The sequence below is a fragment of the Hevea brasiliensis genome, chromosome 8 (genome assembly GCF_030052815.1).
Source record: "Hevea brasiliensis isolate MT/VB/25A 57/8 chromosome 8, ASM3005281v1, whole genome shotgun sequence".
NCBI classification, from domain to species: Eukaryota; Viridiplantae; Streptophyta; class Magnoliopsida; order Malpighiales; family Euphorbiaceae; genus Hevea; species Hevea brasiliensis.
The window spans coordinates 7414389-7432347 of NC_079500.1; the positions used below are offsets into that span (position 1 = coordinate 7414389).

The 17959-nt window shown below is 35.4% G+C and overlaps 1 protein-coding gene and 1 pseudogene across 1 annotated transcript; both read right to left on the reverse strand.

Moving 5' to 3' along the window:
• Positions 1–1491: 1491 nt before the first annotated feature.
• On the reverse strand, positions 1492–5237 carry LOC131182472 (probable LRR receptor-like serine/threonine-protein kinase At3g47570). Its single transcript, XM_058152031.1, has 3 exons — positions 2495–5237; positions 1810–2244; positions 1492–1655 (listed from the first exon to the last, which is right to left on the reverse strand). The coding sequence occupies exons 1-2, from the start codon at positions 5178–5180 to the stop codon at positions 1841–1843; spliced, it is 3090 nt and encodes a 1029-aa protein (XP_058008014.1). The 5' UTR covers positions 5181–5237; the 3' UTR covers positions 1492–1655; positions 1810–1840.
• A 4405-nt stretch (positions 5238–9642) lies between these two features.
• Positions 9643–17714, reverse strand: LOC131182244 (probable LRR receptor-like serine/threonine-protein kinase At3g47570; annotated as a pseudogene).
• Positions 17715–17959: the final 245 nt, after the last annotated feature.

Sequence of the window (17959 nt, forward strand, 5' to 3'; positions counted from 1 at the left end):
GATTCCCAATAAGTTGAAAGGAAAATTTTACCGCACAGCCATACGACTGGCTATGTTATATGGTAGTGAGTGTTAGATATTGAAAGAGTCGTATGCGTCTAAGATAAGAGTTATAGAGATGAGAATGTTAAGGTAGATGAGTGACCATACTAGACTAGATAAAGTTCGTAATGAGAGTATTAGAGAAAAGGTAGGAATTGTGCCAATTGAAGATAAGTTGAGAGAAAGGAGATTGAAGTGGTTAGGTCATGTGAAACGTAGATACACGGAGGCTCCAGTTAGACAAGAAGAGCACAATAGGTTAGAGGATAGAAACAAAAAAATTGATAGACCTAAATTGACTTGGAGAAGAGTAGTACAAAATGACCTAGAAGCATTACACATTTCTGAGGATTTAACCCAAAATCGTCTAGAGTGGAGAAAGCGAATCCATATAGTAGACTCCAAATTTTTGGGATAAAGGTTTAGTTGAGTTGAATTGAGTTGTAGATAAACACTAGATCAATGATAAAGCTTTTTTTTTTTTTTTATAAGCCAAAAAATATTCTATTAGAAGAAAATTAAAGGATCAATTGGAACAAGTGCTCATCTCTAAAACCTCTGTCAATAGGCAGACAAAAGGTTGCGCTTTCACAGAGCAAGCAATGGTATTTAAGTACGAAGGTGCTGAGTCCAAATCGAGAGTCCATGCGACTGCGAACTTAGAATCTGACGCAACTAAGATGGAGGAAACTTGCAAATCACCAATAGGGAGGTAATTTTTTTTTTTTTTTTTTGATTTAGTATGCTAATTTGATCTAAACACATTAATCTGAATGACACATAATCTGTTTTAATATGTGTAAAATTTAAAATGATTCTTGTAATTGAGGATTTAACCAAAAGTTAATTCAATGATTTATATAATTTGAATAAAGTTAATTCTTAATTATTAAAATAAAACTTTTACTATAAAATGGTGTGATGAATAATTTGAATAAACAATCATCCCAAATAACATGACTTAATTATTAAAATGGCAAGTCAAGTCCACTTTGTGACCTCAGATGGAGAAAAAGATGGCAAACTTCTTGGATGGGCTAGACTTCCTTTTCCACAATTGACTGGCATTAAAAGAAAGCAATGAAAAATTGAAAATGCAAAACTAATAATTCATTTGAGTCCATCGAATTATTCTTTTTATCAATTAAGTCCAACTACTCATCGCGTTAAATCATAAATGCCAAACGATGCATATCGACTCTAAGTTGGTTGAAACTCCATTCGTTATTAATTAAGATCACTAACTCAAAATTGACAAAATTTGGTTAATCAACTCCGAGCATAATTTAATTTGCTTGGTTAATTTTAAGGATTTTAAAATCAAACAAATAGTTAAAAATTAAATCAAAACTTGGCACACTTAATTTTATCAATTAATTATACAAGAAAAGTTGATATTGATTTCAAGTTTAACCACTAAATTAACCGGATGACCAATTATTTAAAATAACTATCAATTTTAGTCTAGCTTTTCTTACATCAAGCAATACAACTCCCCATGCCTAATTCGCCTCTTACTGCTTTTGTTAAGGAGGTAATTCCTTTTTTATTTTCTTTTATTTCTTCAATTTCTTTGTTAAGAAAATACACTCGCATACATCAACCTTGTGTACCTGTGATAAGAGAATTTGTAAGAATGGCCACTAATAATAATAATAATAATAATAATAATAATAATAATAATAATATATGATTAAGGAACAAATTTTTGCTGTGTTATAAGCTTTCTTTTTTATTTGAAACTGGAAAAGAGGATTAGTTTATTACCTGCTAATGGAAGTGAACTTGCAGCTTCTTTCTACCATGGTAATCCAGTCCCTGAGATTTTGTTTCTGATAGAAGAGAGCTGAGCAACAATATCACCAATATTCATGCGCTCTTGTGGTGATTCAGCAGAACAAGATATTCCAATTTCAAATATTGAAATCAAGCACTCAATAAACATGTTGTTTCTTATGTTCCCAAGATTGTGATAATGAACCGATGTTGCATTTGCATTGGATCGTATCTGAGGAACGTTGATGTTGGGATCTAGAATTTGAGTCACTTGTTCTGGCAAAGCTCTCTTAACAAAATTGTGAAGGCTCATACCTTCTTGAAACATGTGATCAGTAGGTCTCTTTCCCATGAACATCTCCAACAAGATTATGCCAAAGCTAAAAATGTCACCTGATGTTGATACTTGACTTCCCATGCCATACTCTAAATACATGCATGATCAAATATATAAATTGAGTTTCCTTTGAAATATATGAATACAATTAATAATTCTTCTTGCAAGTACTCAAATACGAGTCACAATTGGAGCCAAAGCCAAATGAATAATAATAATAATGAAATATTTCATGTTAAATAAATAAATAAGTATATATATATATATATATATATATATATATATATATATATATTTATATATTTATATTTATATTTATATATATTTACTTATAATTACCTGGAGGACAATAACCGATAGTTCCTCTTACTGCATTGGAGCTGGATTGATTGGTAGAACAACTAGGGGTGGCATTAGAAAGGAACTTGACTAATCCAAAATCGCTTACATGTGCAGTCATTTCTTCATTAAGAAGAATATTGCTTGGTTTTAGATCACAATGAACAATTGGTGTTCCACAATGATGTTGAAGATATTCCAATGCACAAGCAATATCAATGGCAATATTCAGTCTTTGGAGAACACTTAAAGTCCTTGGTACTTCATCTAATCCAACAGCTGGATGCAACCAATCATCTAAGCTTCCATTGACCATGAACTCATAAACCAAAGCTTTGAAATCATTACCATGATAATCAACACTAGAACAGGCTGTGAGCACTTTGACAAGATTTCGATGTCTAACATTCCGTAAGACCTCACATTCAGCTATAAAATTCTTTAAAGCTTCTCGATTCATGAGCTTAAACACCTTCACCGCAATCACAATTCCTTCTCGATCAAGAATTCCTTTATATACGCACCCAAAGCTACCTGTACCAATTAAATTATCTGAAGAGAATCCATTCGTAGCTTTGAGAAGACTTTGATAAGACAATTTCAATAGCTCCTTCCCATGAGATATCGATGAAGACTCTCTTTTTCTCTTTCTTGATAGGCACAAAAACAAACAAATCAGCACAAGGGTTGCGGCTATAAGCACAGATACTATTGAGATTCTAATCTTCCATGTTGTTGTCAATTCCCACTTCGATTGTTGAAGCTTACAAGGAGGTAGCCCCAAATCATGCATGCCACCACAAAGATTTTTATTTCCTGCAACCGATGTGGCACTTGCGTTCTTGAAAACTCCTTCTATTGGTACAGGACCTTCAAAGTCATTATAAGACAAATCCAACAACTCTAAAGTACTAAACCCATTTAGGAACTCTGGTATCTTTCCTGACAACATGTTATGAGAAAGATTTAATATTTTAAGGCCTCTTAGTGAACTTAGAGATGAAGGAACAGAACCTCGAAGCAAGTTGGCACCCATGTCCAGGAATTCTAGACTTGTACAACTACTAAGACCACTTGGTATCACTCCTGATAACATGTTCTTAGAAAGGTTTAGAACTCCCATGGTTTTTAAATTTTCTACTTCTATGGGAATGGAGCCAGACAAATGATTTCCGGACAAGTCAAGACCCAATGATAAAGGCGAAGATCTAAAAATTTCTGGAGGTATGGGACCACTAAGATTGTTATTTGAAATATGTAATTCTAGCAAATTTTTGCAATTCCCAAGACTCGAAGGGAGCATGCCTTGAAGCTTATTATAAGATAAGTCCATTTGAATTAAATTTGTCATGTTTCCAAAAGAGGAGGGAATAGATTCTGAAAAATCATTATAATGAAGTAACAAGAGACCCAAATTTGGAAGCTTCCCGATGCTAGAAGGAATGGAACCTGACAGGTAGTTCCCTTGTGCAACCAGAATTTCCAATGAAGCACAATCACTAATTGTAGAGGGGATGTTTCCGAAAATTTGATTTTCATTTATGAAAATCGCCTGGAGCTTTTTTGAAAAGTTGCAGAATTGTTCACGAAGCTTCCCTCCAAAGTTATTTTGGTCTATAGCAAATGCCAGTAAATTGGTGGCATTAGTCAAAGTGGAAAGAAACTCCATGTCATCAGCTTTCCCATTTCCTAAATGGTTTTCAGAAACTACTAATTTCCGAAGCCTATGCAACTTTTCAAGAGAAGGCACTCTTCCGATAAAATTATTTCTGCCTAACTGAAGCACTTCTAGACTTGAGGCATTTGAAATTGACGTTGGAATAAAACCAGTAAATTGGTTACCTGAAATGGAGAAGAATTGGAGATTTGGAAGAGAGATGCCTAAGCTCAAGGGAAGACTACCTTCTAAGTTGTTGTGTGCCATGTCTATAACCTCAATCAAAGAAAGGTTGAAGATGGAGGGAGGGAAAGTACCTAAAAACTGATTTTCAAACAAGGATAAAATCCTTAGATTCATCAATTGGCCTAAAGTATCAGGGACAACACCATGTAAAATATTTCTCTTTACATTCAGTTGCTGAAGAGAGGAAAGATTGCCCAAAGATGGTGGGAGAGTCCCTATTAACTTATTGGTGGCTATATTGATTTCTTTGAGCTTTTCCAAGGAACCAAGCCACGTAGGGATTCTTCCTACAAGATTATTATTATTTAAATAAAAGATAACAAGGTTAGAACAATTAGATATGCTAGCAGGAATTTGACCACCAATTGAATTATTGTGAAGAGACAATACTTGCAGTCTGCGCAAATGGCCAATCTCCGTAGGAATCTCTTGGCTAAAGCTATTGTTAAATACGTACAACCCCTTTAAAAAGCTCAAATTACCAACATATGGTGATATGGGACCTGAAAGTTTGAGGGAGCTCAGGTTTAACATTGTGACCCTCTGGTGCCTACGCCCACATGTGACGTAGTCCCACCGGCAGAAGTGAAGAGTGCTATTCCACGAGCTCATGACCCCAAAAGGGTCAGTTATTTTGGCCTTGAGTTCAAGCAAAGCAAGTCGATCTGTATCGTTGTTCCTGTGGATGGCAAAGGCCAGAAGGCTGAAGCACAAGAAATGAATAATCGAAAGGAAGCACAAGGATGAGAAAGACACTGATAAACTCCTGAAAGAAAGCCCCATATATGCTGTTTGAGACTTTCCGAGGGTTTAGATAGGTTGTGGATGGAGAAAAAAGGAAAAAAGATTACTGGAATTGGTAGTTGAATTCATCAAGTAGAACGCATATTTATAGAGATGGTATACATTAATTATGACATTTGAGTCTTTGCAAGATTAGATGCTAAGCTACGAAATTAGCGGCAAATAAAAATAATAATAAAGGAAACTTATAATTTAGTCCTTATATTTTAATGAAACTAACTACTTGGTCCCTCTATTTTGAAAAATACACTATTTAGTCCTTATATTTTGCTTTCGTTAAATTATTTAGTCATTCAGTCAAATTTTCTATTATTTATGCTATTCAAACTCCTATTTAGTCCCTGTATTTTAAGAAAATTAATTAATTAATCCCTATATTTTCAAAAATACTACTATTTAGTCCATTTATTTTAGTGAAACTAATTTGTTAGTCAATGTATTTTTAAAAATATAGCATTTTAAAAATTATATTATTAGATAAAAATAGAAATTTTACAATGTAAAGACTAAATTTAAATTTATATATATATTTTTAAAATTTTAATTTCTTGGACATCATTTTTATATTTTCACTACTAAAAAATAGTTTTCCTTTCTTACTTACAAATTTAAGTAAACTAATTAATTTTTTTGTACCTTCTTTATTAACAGATGAAAACAAAGAAAAAATGAGGGGGAAAATGGTGTGAGCATAGAGGAGAAGCACTATAGAGAGATAGAAATAAAAGAAGATAAGAAAAAAATAAAGGGGAGAGGATTATGGTAGTTTAGGTATAAAAAATAATTATGAGACTAAATAGTTAACGGAGTCAAATTATAGAGACTAACTAATATATTTTTCTAAATATATGGACTAACTAATTAGTTTCATCAAAATAGAATGACTAAATAGTAGTTTGACCAGTATTAACTAAAGAAAAAATTGATAGAGAGACTAAACAATTTAACGGAAGTAAAATACAGAGACTAAATAGTGTATTTTTCAAAATACAGAAACTAAGTAGTTAGTTTTATTAAAATCTAGAGATTAAATAATAATTTATCCTAAAAATAAATTAAGCAATTGTAATATTTTAAAGAAAACCGTGTTATTAGAATTTGAATGCATTATTTTCTCCATCATAGATAGACATTAGATCAATGGTGAATTTTGAATTAATTAGATAAGAAAAATTCACACTTGAAATAATTATAAATGAAAAACTTTTTGTATTGGAGAAATGAAAAACAGAAACGGAAACAGCTAGCAAGTAAAGTCCACTTTGTGACACCAGATGAAGAATTATATCCAACTGCCTCAAACGTCTTGGAAGGGCAATACTTCCTTTGACCCGAACTTGAGAGAAAAAGATAGCAAAGTAATGAAAATACAAAACTAACCTCTAATAAAAAGTTTATCGTCTATATATTTAGATTTAGAACTCCGTCTGATGCCTAGATTTTTTTCTGGAAATAAGAAAATATAGTTTTACTTTTTTAAAAAAATATATATATATAATTTTAATTATAAAATCGAGCACCTACCATCGTACCAAAATCTTAAGTTTTTAGCAGAGATTTATAGTGTAGTAACTCAAACACCACGTATAGAAAGAATTTGAGCAGGAAGCTTAAACTTTACTTTTAATAGAAGCGTATTTCTAGCCCCTTATAGTATAATAGCTCAAGTGCCATGTACCAAAAAGATTTGAGCATGAAGCTTAAACTTTTAACAGAAATGTAACTCTAACCCTTTATAGTATAGCAGTTCAAACGCTATGAATTAAATGTTGGCCCGCTGTGTTATCCACTCAATGCCAAGAAATTTCAATGGTCTAAAACCTAATAATTCATTTGAGCCCACCAAATTATTAATTTTAATCATTTAAGTCTAATTAGTCACAGTGTTAAATCATAAATGCCAAACAATGCATATCAGCTGCAAGTTTGGGTTAAACTCCATTCCCTGGCTAATTAAGTTCACTTCCTCCGGTTTGATAATTTTAATATTTTTTTTTATTTTACTTTAATCAATCTTGAATTTAAATTTTATAATTTTGAAACAAATATAATATCACTGAATTAAAAATTAATTTATAATTATTTTCAATATTTTTGAGATGAATAAATTATTTTCAATATTAATATAATAAGTGGAAATTACAAAAAGATATATATTGAAAAGTTATGGAAATCATTTTTTATTAATATCCAAGAACTCAAAACAAAAGTTTTTATAATCATCCAAAATATCATATCCACATTTTAACATAAAATTATTATTTATCAATAATTATAAATTTTATTTAATCATTTCAATTTAAAAGTTTAGTTATTGAAGGACTGTAACACGTTCAGAACATAAGGATTGATAATATATGGTAAAATTTTTATACGATTCGTCGATGTATTAGAACCCTACTGATTCAAATTAATTGATAATTGATTTTTAATTTATTTAAATTTTAAATGATTTGAATCTCAATAACTTGTAAAATTGAAAAATCCGAAGTCACACAATCATATCTCAATCACATCACGTAGCCCATCCAAGCAGTCAACAATCATAATTTTGAAAAATTATAATTTAATCCCTACAACTATCCTTTTTGCAGAAACTACCCATATGAGCTTTAAAAATTCTAAAATTTTGTCTCACAATCCTTAGTAATATTGCTAAGCTAATATAAAAGGATTTATAATTTTCTAACTACCCACGAATATTTTATGGACTTTTAATCTAAACCCAAAACTAAATAATTAAGGAAAGTTAGGGTTTGGGCTTACTTACGCCAATTTGGATACTGGAAACGTATCCGGGACGTCTACAAAATGGTAGGATAGCCTATAATCTTGACTCGATTTTAAAGTAGCTTCGACTGCCCGTCTGTTCGCCCCGAAAATGCAGACCTAATCGACAGTCGAATTTTCATGAATCGAATGTACCTACGTGAAGCCCATAACATGGTGGTTAGTACATAATTTTTATGAAATTTATTAAGCTCATTTAATGCTCGAAAAAATACTGCGAAATTTTATGGGATCCACCAAAAAACGGTATCGAAAAATTTTAAAATGGGTATTATCGTGAATCTCTCGTCGAGGGGAGCACTTCGGTACTCTAAGATTTTTTGTGGGGTTCACGATTTGCGAGAAATCTAGTCCAAAAGTCAAAATGGGCTCAAACTTCCCGGATAAAAATTGGACAAATAGCTAGATAGATTTTTGTGTTCTTGGTGTATATGGAAAGCTCTCGAGTTGTAGATGATATTTGGGATAAGACCCGGCCCAATCGTTGATCGGATCGACTGGAATCAGGCTTGGAATCTAAAATGGCACCCACGAGGGGGGTTTTGGCGCGGTTTTCCGGTGACCTAGAGGCCAACCAGCTACGGAGGAGGGGCGGGGAAGGTTGCCGACGATGTGAGGAAGGGAGGGGTGGCGGTGCTTGGCGCAGAGAGAGAGGGAGGAGAGAGAAATGAGAGGGAGAAGGTGGCATCGGGGAGAGAGAAGGGAGAGGAAGAAAAGAAGGAAATGGGACCAGTTTGATTTGACCGGTTCGATTCGGATTGGTTTAATTCGGCTAGTTCGATTCAGGATACTCGAAATTGAATTTTTACTCTGCCTTGGGACAAAAACGAGGCCCAAAAATGGTTTGGCTATGTCGTTGGCATGATCTTCTACTTTCTTAGATTTGATGATCATATCATCAATGTAGACCTCAACTGTTCTTCCCTTTTGTTGCCTAAACATCTGGTCTATGAGCCTTTGATATGTTGCTCTAGCATTCTTTAATCTAAAAGGCATCGCTTTGTAGCAATACACCCTTGAGTCTATCAGGGCAGCTACACTTTTTTTCGATGTAACAAACATAAAACTTCATGCAAGAAAAGGCATTTTTTTATACGATAAATTTGACTAATAATATAAAAGTAAGGGAAAAATCAACAACAGAAAGCATCCAACCAACAGGTCCACCCCATACACTCACATATATTTCAACCAACTGTTGATGAACCTCACAATGTACAAAGCAAGAGAAGCAAAAGAATATGACAAAATAGAGAAAAGGAGAGATGGAAGTCTCAAAGCCTCTAGAAATACAATCAGATCCTCCTATCAATATCTTCCCATCAATTTTTGCAAGGTGATCAGCAAATGAGTTTGCTTCACTGGTGCGTGTACAATGGTCACGTGGCAGGGATGGCATCACATTAAGGCAACATGTTATTGTGTAGAACAACTGGTATTTATTTTCTATCTAGAGTCGTCAACCTTGTGCACCTGTGATAAAAGAAGTTGAAAGAATGATCACTGTGAACAAAACAACGAATAAAATAATAATGATGATGATGATGATGTTATAAGCCTTTTTTTTTTTTAATTTGAAACAGGAAGAGAGGATTATTATTTTATTACCTGCTAATGGAAGTGAACTTGCAAATTCTTCCTACCATTGTAATCAAGTCTCTAAGATTTTCTTTCGAATGAAAGAGAGTTGAGCAACAATATCACCAATATTCATGCGCTCTTGTGGTGATTCAGCAGAACAAGAGATTCCAATTTCAAATATTGAAATCAAGCACTCAATAAACATGTTGTTTCTCATGTTCCCAAGATTGTGGTTATGAACTGATGTTGCATTTGCATTGGGTTGTATATGAGGAAGGTTGTTCTTCGGATCTAGAATTTGTGTCACTTCTTCAGGTAAGGCTCTCTTAACAAAATTGTGAAGATTCATACCATCTTTGAACATGTGATCAGTAGGGCTCTTTCCCGTGAACATCTCCAACATAAGTATGCCAAAGCTAAAAATATCACCTGATGTTGATACTTGACTTCCCATACCATATTCTACAATATATACACAATCACATAGTTAAATTGAGTCTGCTTAGAAATATATGAATACAAGGACTTTTCTTCAAGGTTGTAATTAAGGCCTCGAATTTGAGTTATTGTAGGAGCCAAAGCCAAATCAATAGAAAAAAGCATAATACAATCCTGAAATGGCAATATAAACAAATAAGACAAATGAAATTCATTTTAAAAATATATTTATTTTATTTATAATTACCTGGAGGACAATAACCAATAGTTCCTCTTACTCCAACAGAGCTGGATTGATTTGTATAACCAAGGGTGACATTGGAAAGAAGCTTCACTAATCCAAAATCACTTACATGTGCAGTCATTTCTTCATCGAGAAGGATATTACTTGGTTTTAGATCACAATGAACGATTACTGTTCCACAATGATGTTGAAGATATTCCAATGCACAAGCAATATCAATGGCAATATTCAGCTTTTGGAGAACACTTAAAGTCCTTGGTACTTCATCTAATCCAAGAGTTGAATGCAACCAACCATCTAAGCTTCCATTGACCATGAAATCATAAACCAAAGCTTTGAAATCATTACCATGATAATCAACACCTGAACAAGATGTGAGCACTTTGACAAGATTTCGATGTCTAACATTTCGTAATACCTCACATTCAGCTATAAAACTCTTTGAAGCTTCTCGATTAATAAGCTTAAACACCTTCACCGCAACCACAGTTCCTCCTTGATCAAGAATTCCTTTATAAACTGACCCAAAGCTACCTGTACCAATTAAATTGTCTGAAGAGAATCCATTAGTAGCTTTGAGAAGACTTTGATAAGACAACTTCAATAGCTCCTTCCCATGAGATGTTGAGGAAGATTCTCTTTTTCTCTTTCTTGATGGGCACAGAAAGAGACAAATCAGCAAAAGCGTTGCACCTATAAGCACAGAAACTGTTGAGATTATAATCTTCAATGTTATAGTCAATCCCCTCTTTATTCTTTGAAGCTTACATGGAGGTAACCTCAAATTAGGCATGCCACCACAAAGATTTCTATTTCCTGCAACCGATGTGGCACTTGCATTCTTGAAAACTCCTTCTATTGGTACTGTACCTTCAAAGTCGTTATAAGACAAATCCAACAATAATAAACTAAACCCGTTCAAGAACTCTGGAATCTTTCCGGACAACATGTTGTGAGAAAGATTCAATTCTCGAAGGCCTCTTAGTGAACTTAAAGATGAAGGAACAGAGCCTTGAAAAAAGTTGGCACCCAAGTCCAAAAATTCTAGACTGGTACAACTACTAAGACCACTTGGAATCACTCCTGATAACATGTTCTCGAGAAGGCTTAGGTATCCTATAGCTTTGAATTTCCTACTTCCATGGGAATGGAGCCTGACAAATGGTTTCTGGATAAGGAAAGACCCATTGATAAAGGGGAGGATCCAAAAATTTGTGGAGGTATAGGACCAATAAAATTGTTATTTGAAAGATCTAACTCTATCAAATTTTTGCAATTCCCCAGATTCGAAGGGATCATGCCTTGAAGCTTATTATTTGATAAATCCATGCGAAATAAATTTGTCATGTTTCCTATAGAGGAGGGAATAGATCCCGAGAAATCATTATAACCAAGATTCAATCCTCCAAGATTTAGAAGCTTTCCAATGCTAGAAGGAATGGAACCTGACAGATAGTTCTCTCCTACAACCAGATATTCCAATGAAACACAATCGCTTATTCCAGAGGGGAGATTTCCGAATATTTGATTGTCTTGTATGAAAAACAACTGAAGCTTCTTTGAAAAGTTGCAGAATTGTTCAGGCAGCTTCCCTCCAAAGTTATTTTGGGCTATAGAAAATTTCTGTAAATTGGTGGCATTAAACAAAGTGGAAAGAAACTCCAGGTCATCAGCTTTCCTATTTCCTAAATGGTTTATAGGAACTGATAATATCTTTAAGCCCATGCAACTTCTCAAGAGAAGGCAAGCTTCCGGTAAAATTATTTTCGCTTAACTGAAGCACATCTAGATCTAAGGCATTTGAAATTGACGGTGGAATAGATCCTGTAAATTGGTTTCCTGAAATGGAGAAGAATTGGAGATTTGGAAGAGAGATGCCTAAGTTCCAGGGAATTCTACCTTCTAGGTTGTTGTATGCCATGCCTACAACCTCGATCAAAGAGAGGTTGAAGAATGAAGGAGGGATAGTGCCAAAAAACTTATTTTCATTCAAGGATAAAATCCTTAGATTCATCAATTGGCCTAAAGTATCAGGGACAACACCATGCAAATTATTTCTCCTTACATATAGTTTCTGAAGAGAAGAAAGATTGCCCAAAGATGGTGGGAGAGTCCCTGTTATTAGAGATTGATTCAAAGTGATAGTTGTTTTATTTTCTGACTTTGTCTTAGGCACGTTTTGTTTTTCTTCCTAAAATTCTGGTTGTTTGTTAGTAGTGGGAGCATTTTTGATTTAGTGCCAATTAATTCTGCTATTTTATTGTTTTCAGTTATTGTGTTAAGCCTATTTAAAGGCCACTTTGGTTCATGAATAACATGTCTTTGTATGTCAAAGCTTTCTGCAAATTTGTGCCCACCATATGTTTGATTAAATTTCTCTTTGAGAACTAGTTATCTCTTTGCTGTCCTCACTTTATTGCTTGCTGTGATTACTTTATTTTGCAGCATTTGTGAGTTCTAGTGAGCCATCTTACGTTCCTTTCACATGAAGTGGTATCGAGCACAGTTCGATTGTAATGCAGGCGTACGACTCATGGCATCTAACGGCAATGCAATGAATATTTCTCAACCATCAATTCCAATCTTCAAAGGTGAATGCTATGAATTCTGGAGCATCAAAATGAAGACATTGTTCAAGTCTCAAGATTTGTGGGACTTGGTTGAGAACGGGTATCCTGAACGAGATGAAGAGGCTAGACTTAAAGAAAACAAGAAAAGGGACTCCAAAGCACTATTCTTCATCCAGCAAGCAGTGGATGAGTCAATTTTTTCAAAAATAGCGACAGCAAATACAGCCAAAGAAGCATGGATGACCTTGCAGACGGTGTTCCAAGGTTCCTCAAAGGTAATCACAGTAAAACTCCAATCACTTCGTCGTGATTTTGAAACCTTGCAAATGAAAAGCGGAGAATCAGTGCAAGATTTTCTGTCTAATAGTTAATCAAATGAGGTCTTATGGAGAAGTAGTTACTGATGTGACTGTTGTTGCAAAAGTGTTGCGTAGTTTAACTCCAAAGTTTGATCATGTAGTGGCAGCTATTGAGGAGTCGAAAGACTTGGCTACTTACTCGTTTGATGAACTAATGGGATCTTTACAATCCCATGAGGCAAGGTTGAACAGGGCAAATGAAAAGAATGATGAAAAGGCTTTTCAAGTGATGGGGGAGTCATTTAAACAACAAGATGACTCAAGAAAGGCATTAACCAGAGGACGTGGTAGAGGAGGATATCACGGCAGAGGTGGTGGTAGAGGTGGTAGAGGTAGAGGCAAAATTGGTGGATAAGATGAGCAAGGGCTAACAACAGAGAGGCAGAAAAATTACAAGAGCAATATCCAGTGCTATAATTGCAAGCAGTATGGGCATGTGAAGGCAGAATGCTGGAGGAAAGAAAAGCAAGCAAATTTTGCAGAAGATGAGGAAGAGCTCAAGCTATTTATGGCCTCTCAAGATGACAACAAAGCCTCAAGTGACATCTGGTTTCTGGACAGCGGGTGTTCCAATCATATGACTGGAATAAAATCTTTGTTTAAGGAGCTTGACGAGTCATACAAACTGAAAGTGAGACTTGGTGATGACAAACAAGTGCAAGTTGAAGGCAAAGGCACGGTGGCAATAAGCAAAGGCCACGGTAATGTGAAGCTCCTTTACAATGTTTATTTTATTCCTTGTCTATCACAAAATTTGTTAAGTATCTGACAACTTGTGTCTAGTGGATATTCAATTATGTTTGATGATGGCTCCTGTGTGATTAGAGATAAAAAATCAGAACAGATTATTGTAGATGTTCACATGGCACCAAACAAGCTTTTTCCACTTGAAATTTCCAGTGTTGAAAAACATGCTCTTATTGTCAATGAAAATAGAGAGTCTAGATTATGGCATTTACGATATGGGCATTTGAATGTAAAGGGTCTGAAATTACTGAGTCAAAAGGAAATGGTTTTTGGGTTACCTAGAATTGAGTCATTAGATTTGTGTGAAGGGTGTGTATATGGGAAACAATGTAAAAAACCATTTCCTATAGGAAAGTCTAGAAGAGCATCTGAATGTCTTGAGCTTGTACATGCTGATTTATGCGGCCCCTTGAAAACACAATCGTTGGGTGGGAGTCGTTATTTTCTGTTGTTCACAGATGACTATAGTCGCATGAGCTGGGTTTACTTCTTACAATTCAAATCAAAAACTTTTGACACTTTCAAGAAGTTCAAGGCACTTGTTGAGAAGCAAAGTGGAAAAAGCATAAAGGTCCTTCGCACCGATAGAGGAGGAGAGTTCGTGTCTCAAGAATTCAATCAATTTTGTGATGAACAAGGCCTGCACAGAGAACTAACAACACCATATACACCGGAGCAAAACGGAGTGGCTGAGCGCAAAAATCGCACTGTTGTTGAAATGGCAAGAAGTTTGTTAAAGGCTAAGGGAATGCCTGATCATTTTTGGGCTGAAGGTGTTGCAGTTGCTGTATATTTGTTGAATTTGTCACCAACAAAGGCTGTCCAAAACCAAACACCATATGAAGCATGGAGTGGAAGAAGGCCTTGGGTAAGCCACTTAAAAATATTTGGTTGTATTGCCTATTCATTGGTAGATTCACATAATCGCAGCAAACTTGATGAAAAATCTGTGAAATGTGTTTTTGTTGGTTATTGTACTCAATCCAAAGCATATAGGCTTTACAATCCTGTGAGTGGCAAGGTGATTGTTAGCAGGAATGTTGTGTTTGATGAAGAGCCAAGCTGGTGTTGGCAAGAGAAATCAGATGACATTCAGTTCAAGATTCCAGCAGAAAATGAAGGATCACCAACCATTAGACAGCAAGCAACCCCTCCAAACACTCCTAGTCCATTCTCATCAACCTCACCAAGCACTACTTCTTCAAGTTCCAGCAACAGTAGTGCATCTGAAGGTGAAACTCCTCCAAGAAAATTCAGATCATTGGCTGAAATTTATGAAGGCACACAAGCCTTGTTTGTAGCTGATCCAACAACATTTGAAGAAGCAGCAGAAAAAGAAGAATGGCGCAATGCAATGTTAGATGAGCTTGAAGCAATCCAGAAGAATGAAACATGGGAATTGGTAGATCTTCCTCAAGATAAGAAAGCCATTGGAGTTAAATGGGTCTTTAGAACAAAGTTTCATGCAGATGGCAGCATTCAAAAATACAAGGCACGACTCGTAGTGAAAGGCTATTCACAACAACAAGGTGTAGATTATGACGACACCTTCTCTCCGGTTGCACGGTTTGAAACGGTGAGAATTGTAATAGCCTTGGCTGCTCAATTAAATTGGCCCATCTACCAATTTGATGTTAAATCGGCGTTCCTAAATGGGGAGTTAGAAGAAGAGGTGTATGTTTCTCAGCCTGAAGGTTTTGTTGTTCGTGGAAAAGAAGACCAAGTCTACAAGCTGCGAAAGGCACTTTACGGATTGAAGCAGACTCCACGGGCATGGTACAGCAAAATCGACTCTTATTTCCATCAGAATGGCTTTGAGAGAAGTAAGAATGAGCCCACTCTCTATACAAAAAGGCAAGGTAAAAATGATCTTCTAATTATTTGCCTTTATGTTGATGATATGATTTATATGGGCTCTTCTCCTTCTCTTATTGATGAATTCAAAGTCTGCATGAAAAAGAAGTTTGAGATGTCAGATTTGGGTGTGTTGCATTATTTTCTTGGGTTAGAGGTTAAGCAAGTTGAAGATGGTATTTTTGTGTCACAAAGGAAATATGCAACTGATTTACTTAAAAGATTCAGCATGTTAAACTGCAAAGTTGCAGCCACTCCTATGAACTTAAATGATAAGTTACAGGTTGATGATGGGACTGAACAAACCAATGCAAGTCACTTTAGAAGCTTGGTTGGTGGCTTGATTTACTTAACACACTCACGGCCAGACATTGCATTTTCAGTTGGTGTAATTTCCAGGTTCATGCATAATCCTTCAAAGCATCATCTTGGAGCAGCAAAAAGAATTCTGCGTTATGTAGCTGGAACCATTGATTATGGGCTGTGGTATGAAAAAGTATCATTTTTCAAGTTAAGTGGGTTCACTGACATCGATTGGGCTGGATGCTTGGAAGATAGAAGTAGCACTTCAGGATATATTTTTAATCTTGGGTCTGGTGCTATTTCTTGGAGTTCAAAGAAACAGAGCACGTCTTCCTTGTCTTCATCGAGCGGAATACATAGCGGCAACATCGTCGACATGTCAAGGAGTATGGCTAAGGAGAATTCTTGCCGATCTCTGTCAAGAACAATGCTGAGCAACTGAAATTTTTTGTGACAATCAAGCAGCAATTGCCATGACAAAAAATCCAGTGTACCATGGAAGAACAAAGCATGTGGACATTCGTGTTCATTTTATTAGAGATCTTGTGGCAGATGGAGAAATCAAATTATAGTATTGTAGCACAAATGAACAAGTTGCTGATATCTTCACAAAATCACTTCTACGGGACAAGCATGTCTACTTCAGAAATCAACTTGGAGTTTGCAACTTTGAATCAAGGGGGAGTATTAGAGATTGATTCAAAGTGACAGTTGTTTTATTTTCTGACTTTGTCTTAGGCACGTTTTGTTTTTCTTCCTAAAATTCTGGTTGTTTGTTAGTAGTGGGAGCATTTTTTATTTAGTACCAATTAATTCTGCTATTTTATTGTTTTCAGTTATTGTGTTAAGCCTATTTAAAGGCCACTTTGGTTCATGAATAACATGTCTTTGTATGTCAAAGCTTTTTGCAGATTTGTGCCTACCATATGTTTGATTAAATTTCTCTTTGAGAACTAGTTATCTCTTTGCTGTCCTCACTTTATTGCTTGCTGTGATTACTTTATTTTGCAGCATTTGTGAGTTCTAGTGAGCCATCTTACGTTCCTTTCACAACACCTGTTAAATTATTGGCGCCAAAAGAGATTTCTCTGAGCTTCTTCAAGGAACCTAGCCCCGCAGGGATTCTACCTACCAGATTGTTATTATGCAAATAAAACAAAACAAGGTTAGAACAATTAAATATGCTCGCAGGAATTTGACCACTAAATGAATTATCGTAAAGATGCAGTATTTGCAGTCTCCGCATGTTGCCAATCTCAGTAGGAATCTCATGGTGGAAGCTATTATTTTCAAGGTACAACTCCCTTAAAAAGCTCAAATTGCCAACATGTGGTGATATGGAACCTGAAAGTTTGAGGGAGCTCAGGTCTAACATTGTGACCCTCTGGTGCCTACGCCCACATGTGACGTGGTGCCAGCTGCAGAAGTGAAGGGTGCTATTCCATGAGTTCATAACCCCAAAAGGGTCATCAGTTATTTTGGCCTTGAGTTCCAACAAAGCAAGTCGATCTGTGTTGTTGTTCCTATGGATGGCAAGGGCCAGAAAGCTGAAGCACAAGAAATGAATGATAGAAAGGAGGCATAAGGATGAGAAAGATACTGACAAACTCCTGAAAGAAAGCCCCATTTTTTTTTTTTATGGATAAGCAGTAAATATTGGCTGCGAATGGATATTTATTGAAAGCATATTTATAGAGATGGATATGCAATGCATTTTTTTCCCCCTTTTGATAAGCAACGATTTTAATAAATAAAGAGAAAGAGAACAACAGGAAGGAGAGGGAACAGACGCCAAAGACAAAAGCAAGAAACAAAAACAAAGGCCAAAGGCGATACCCAGCCAAAACCAACCAAGGAAAACGCCTAGAAAAT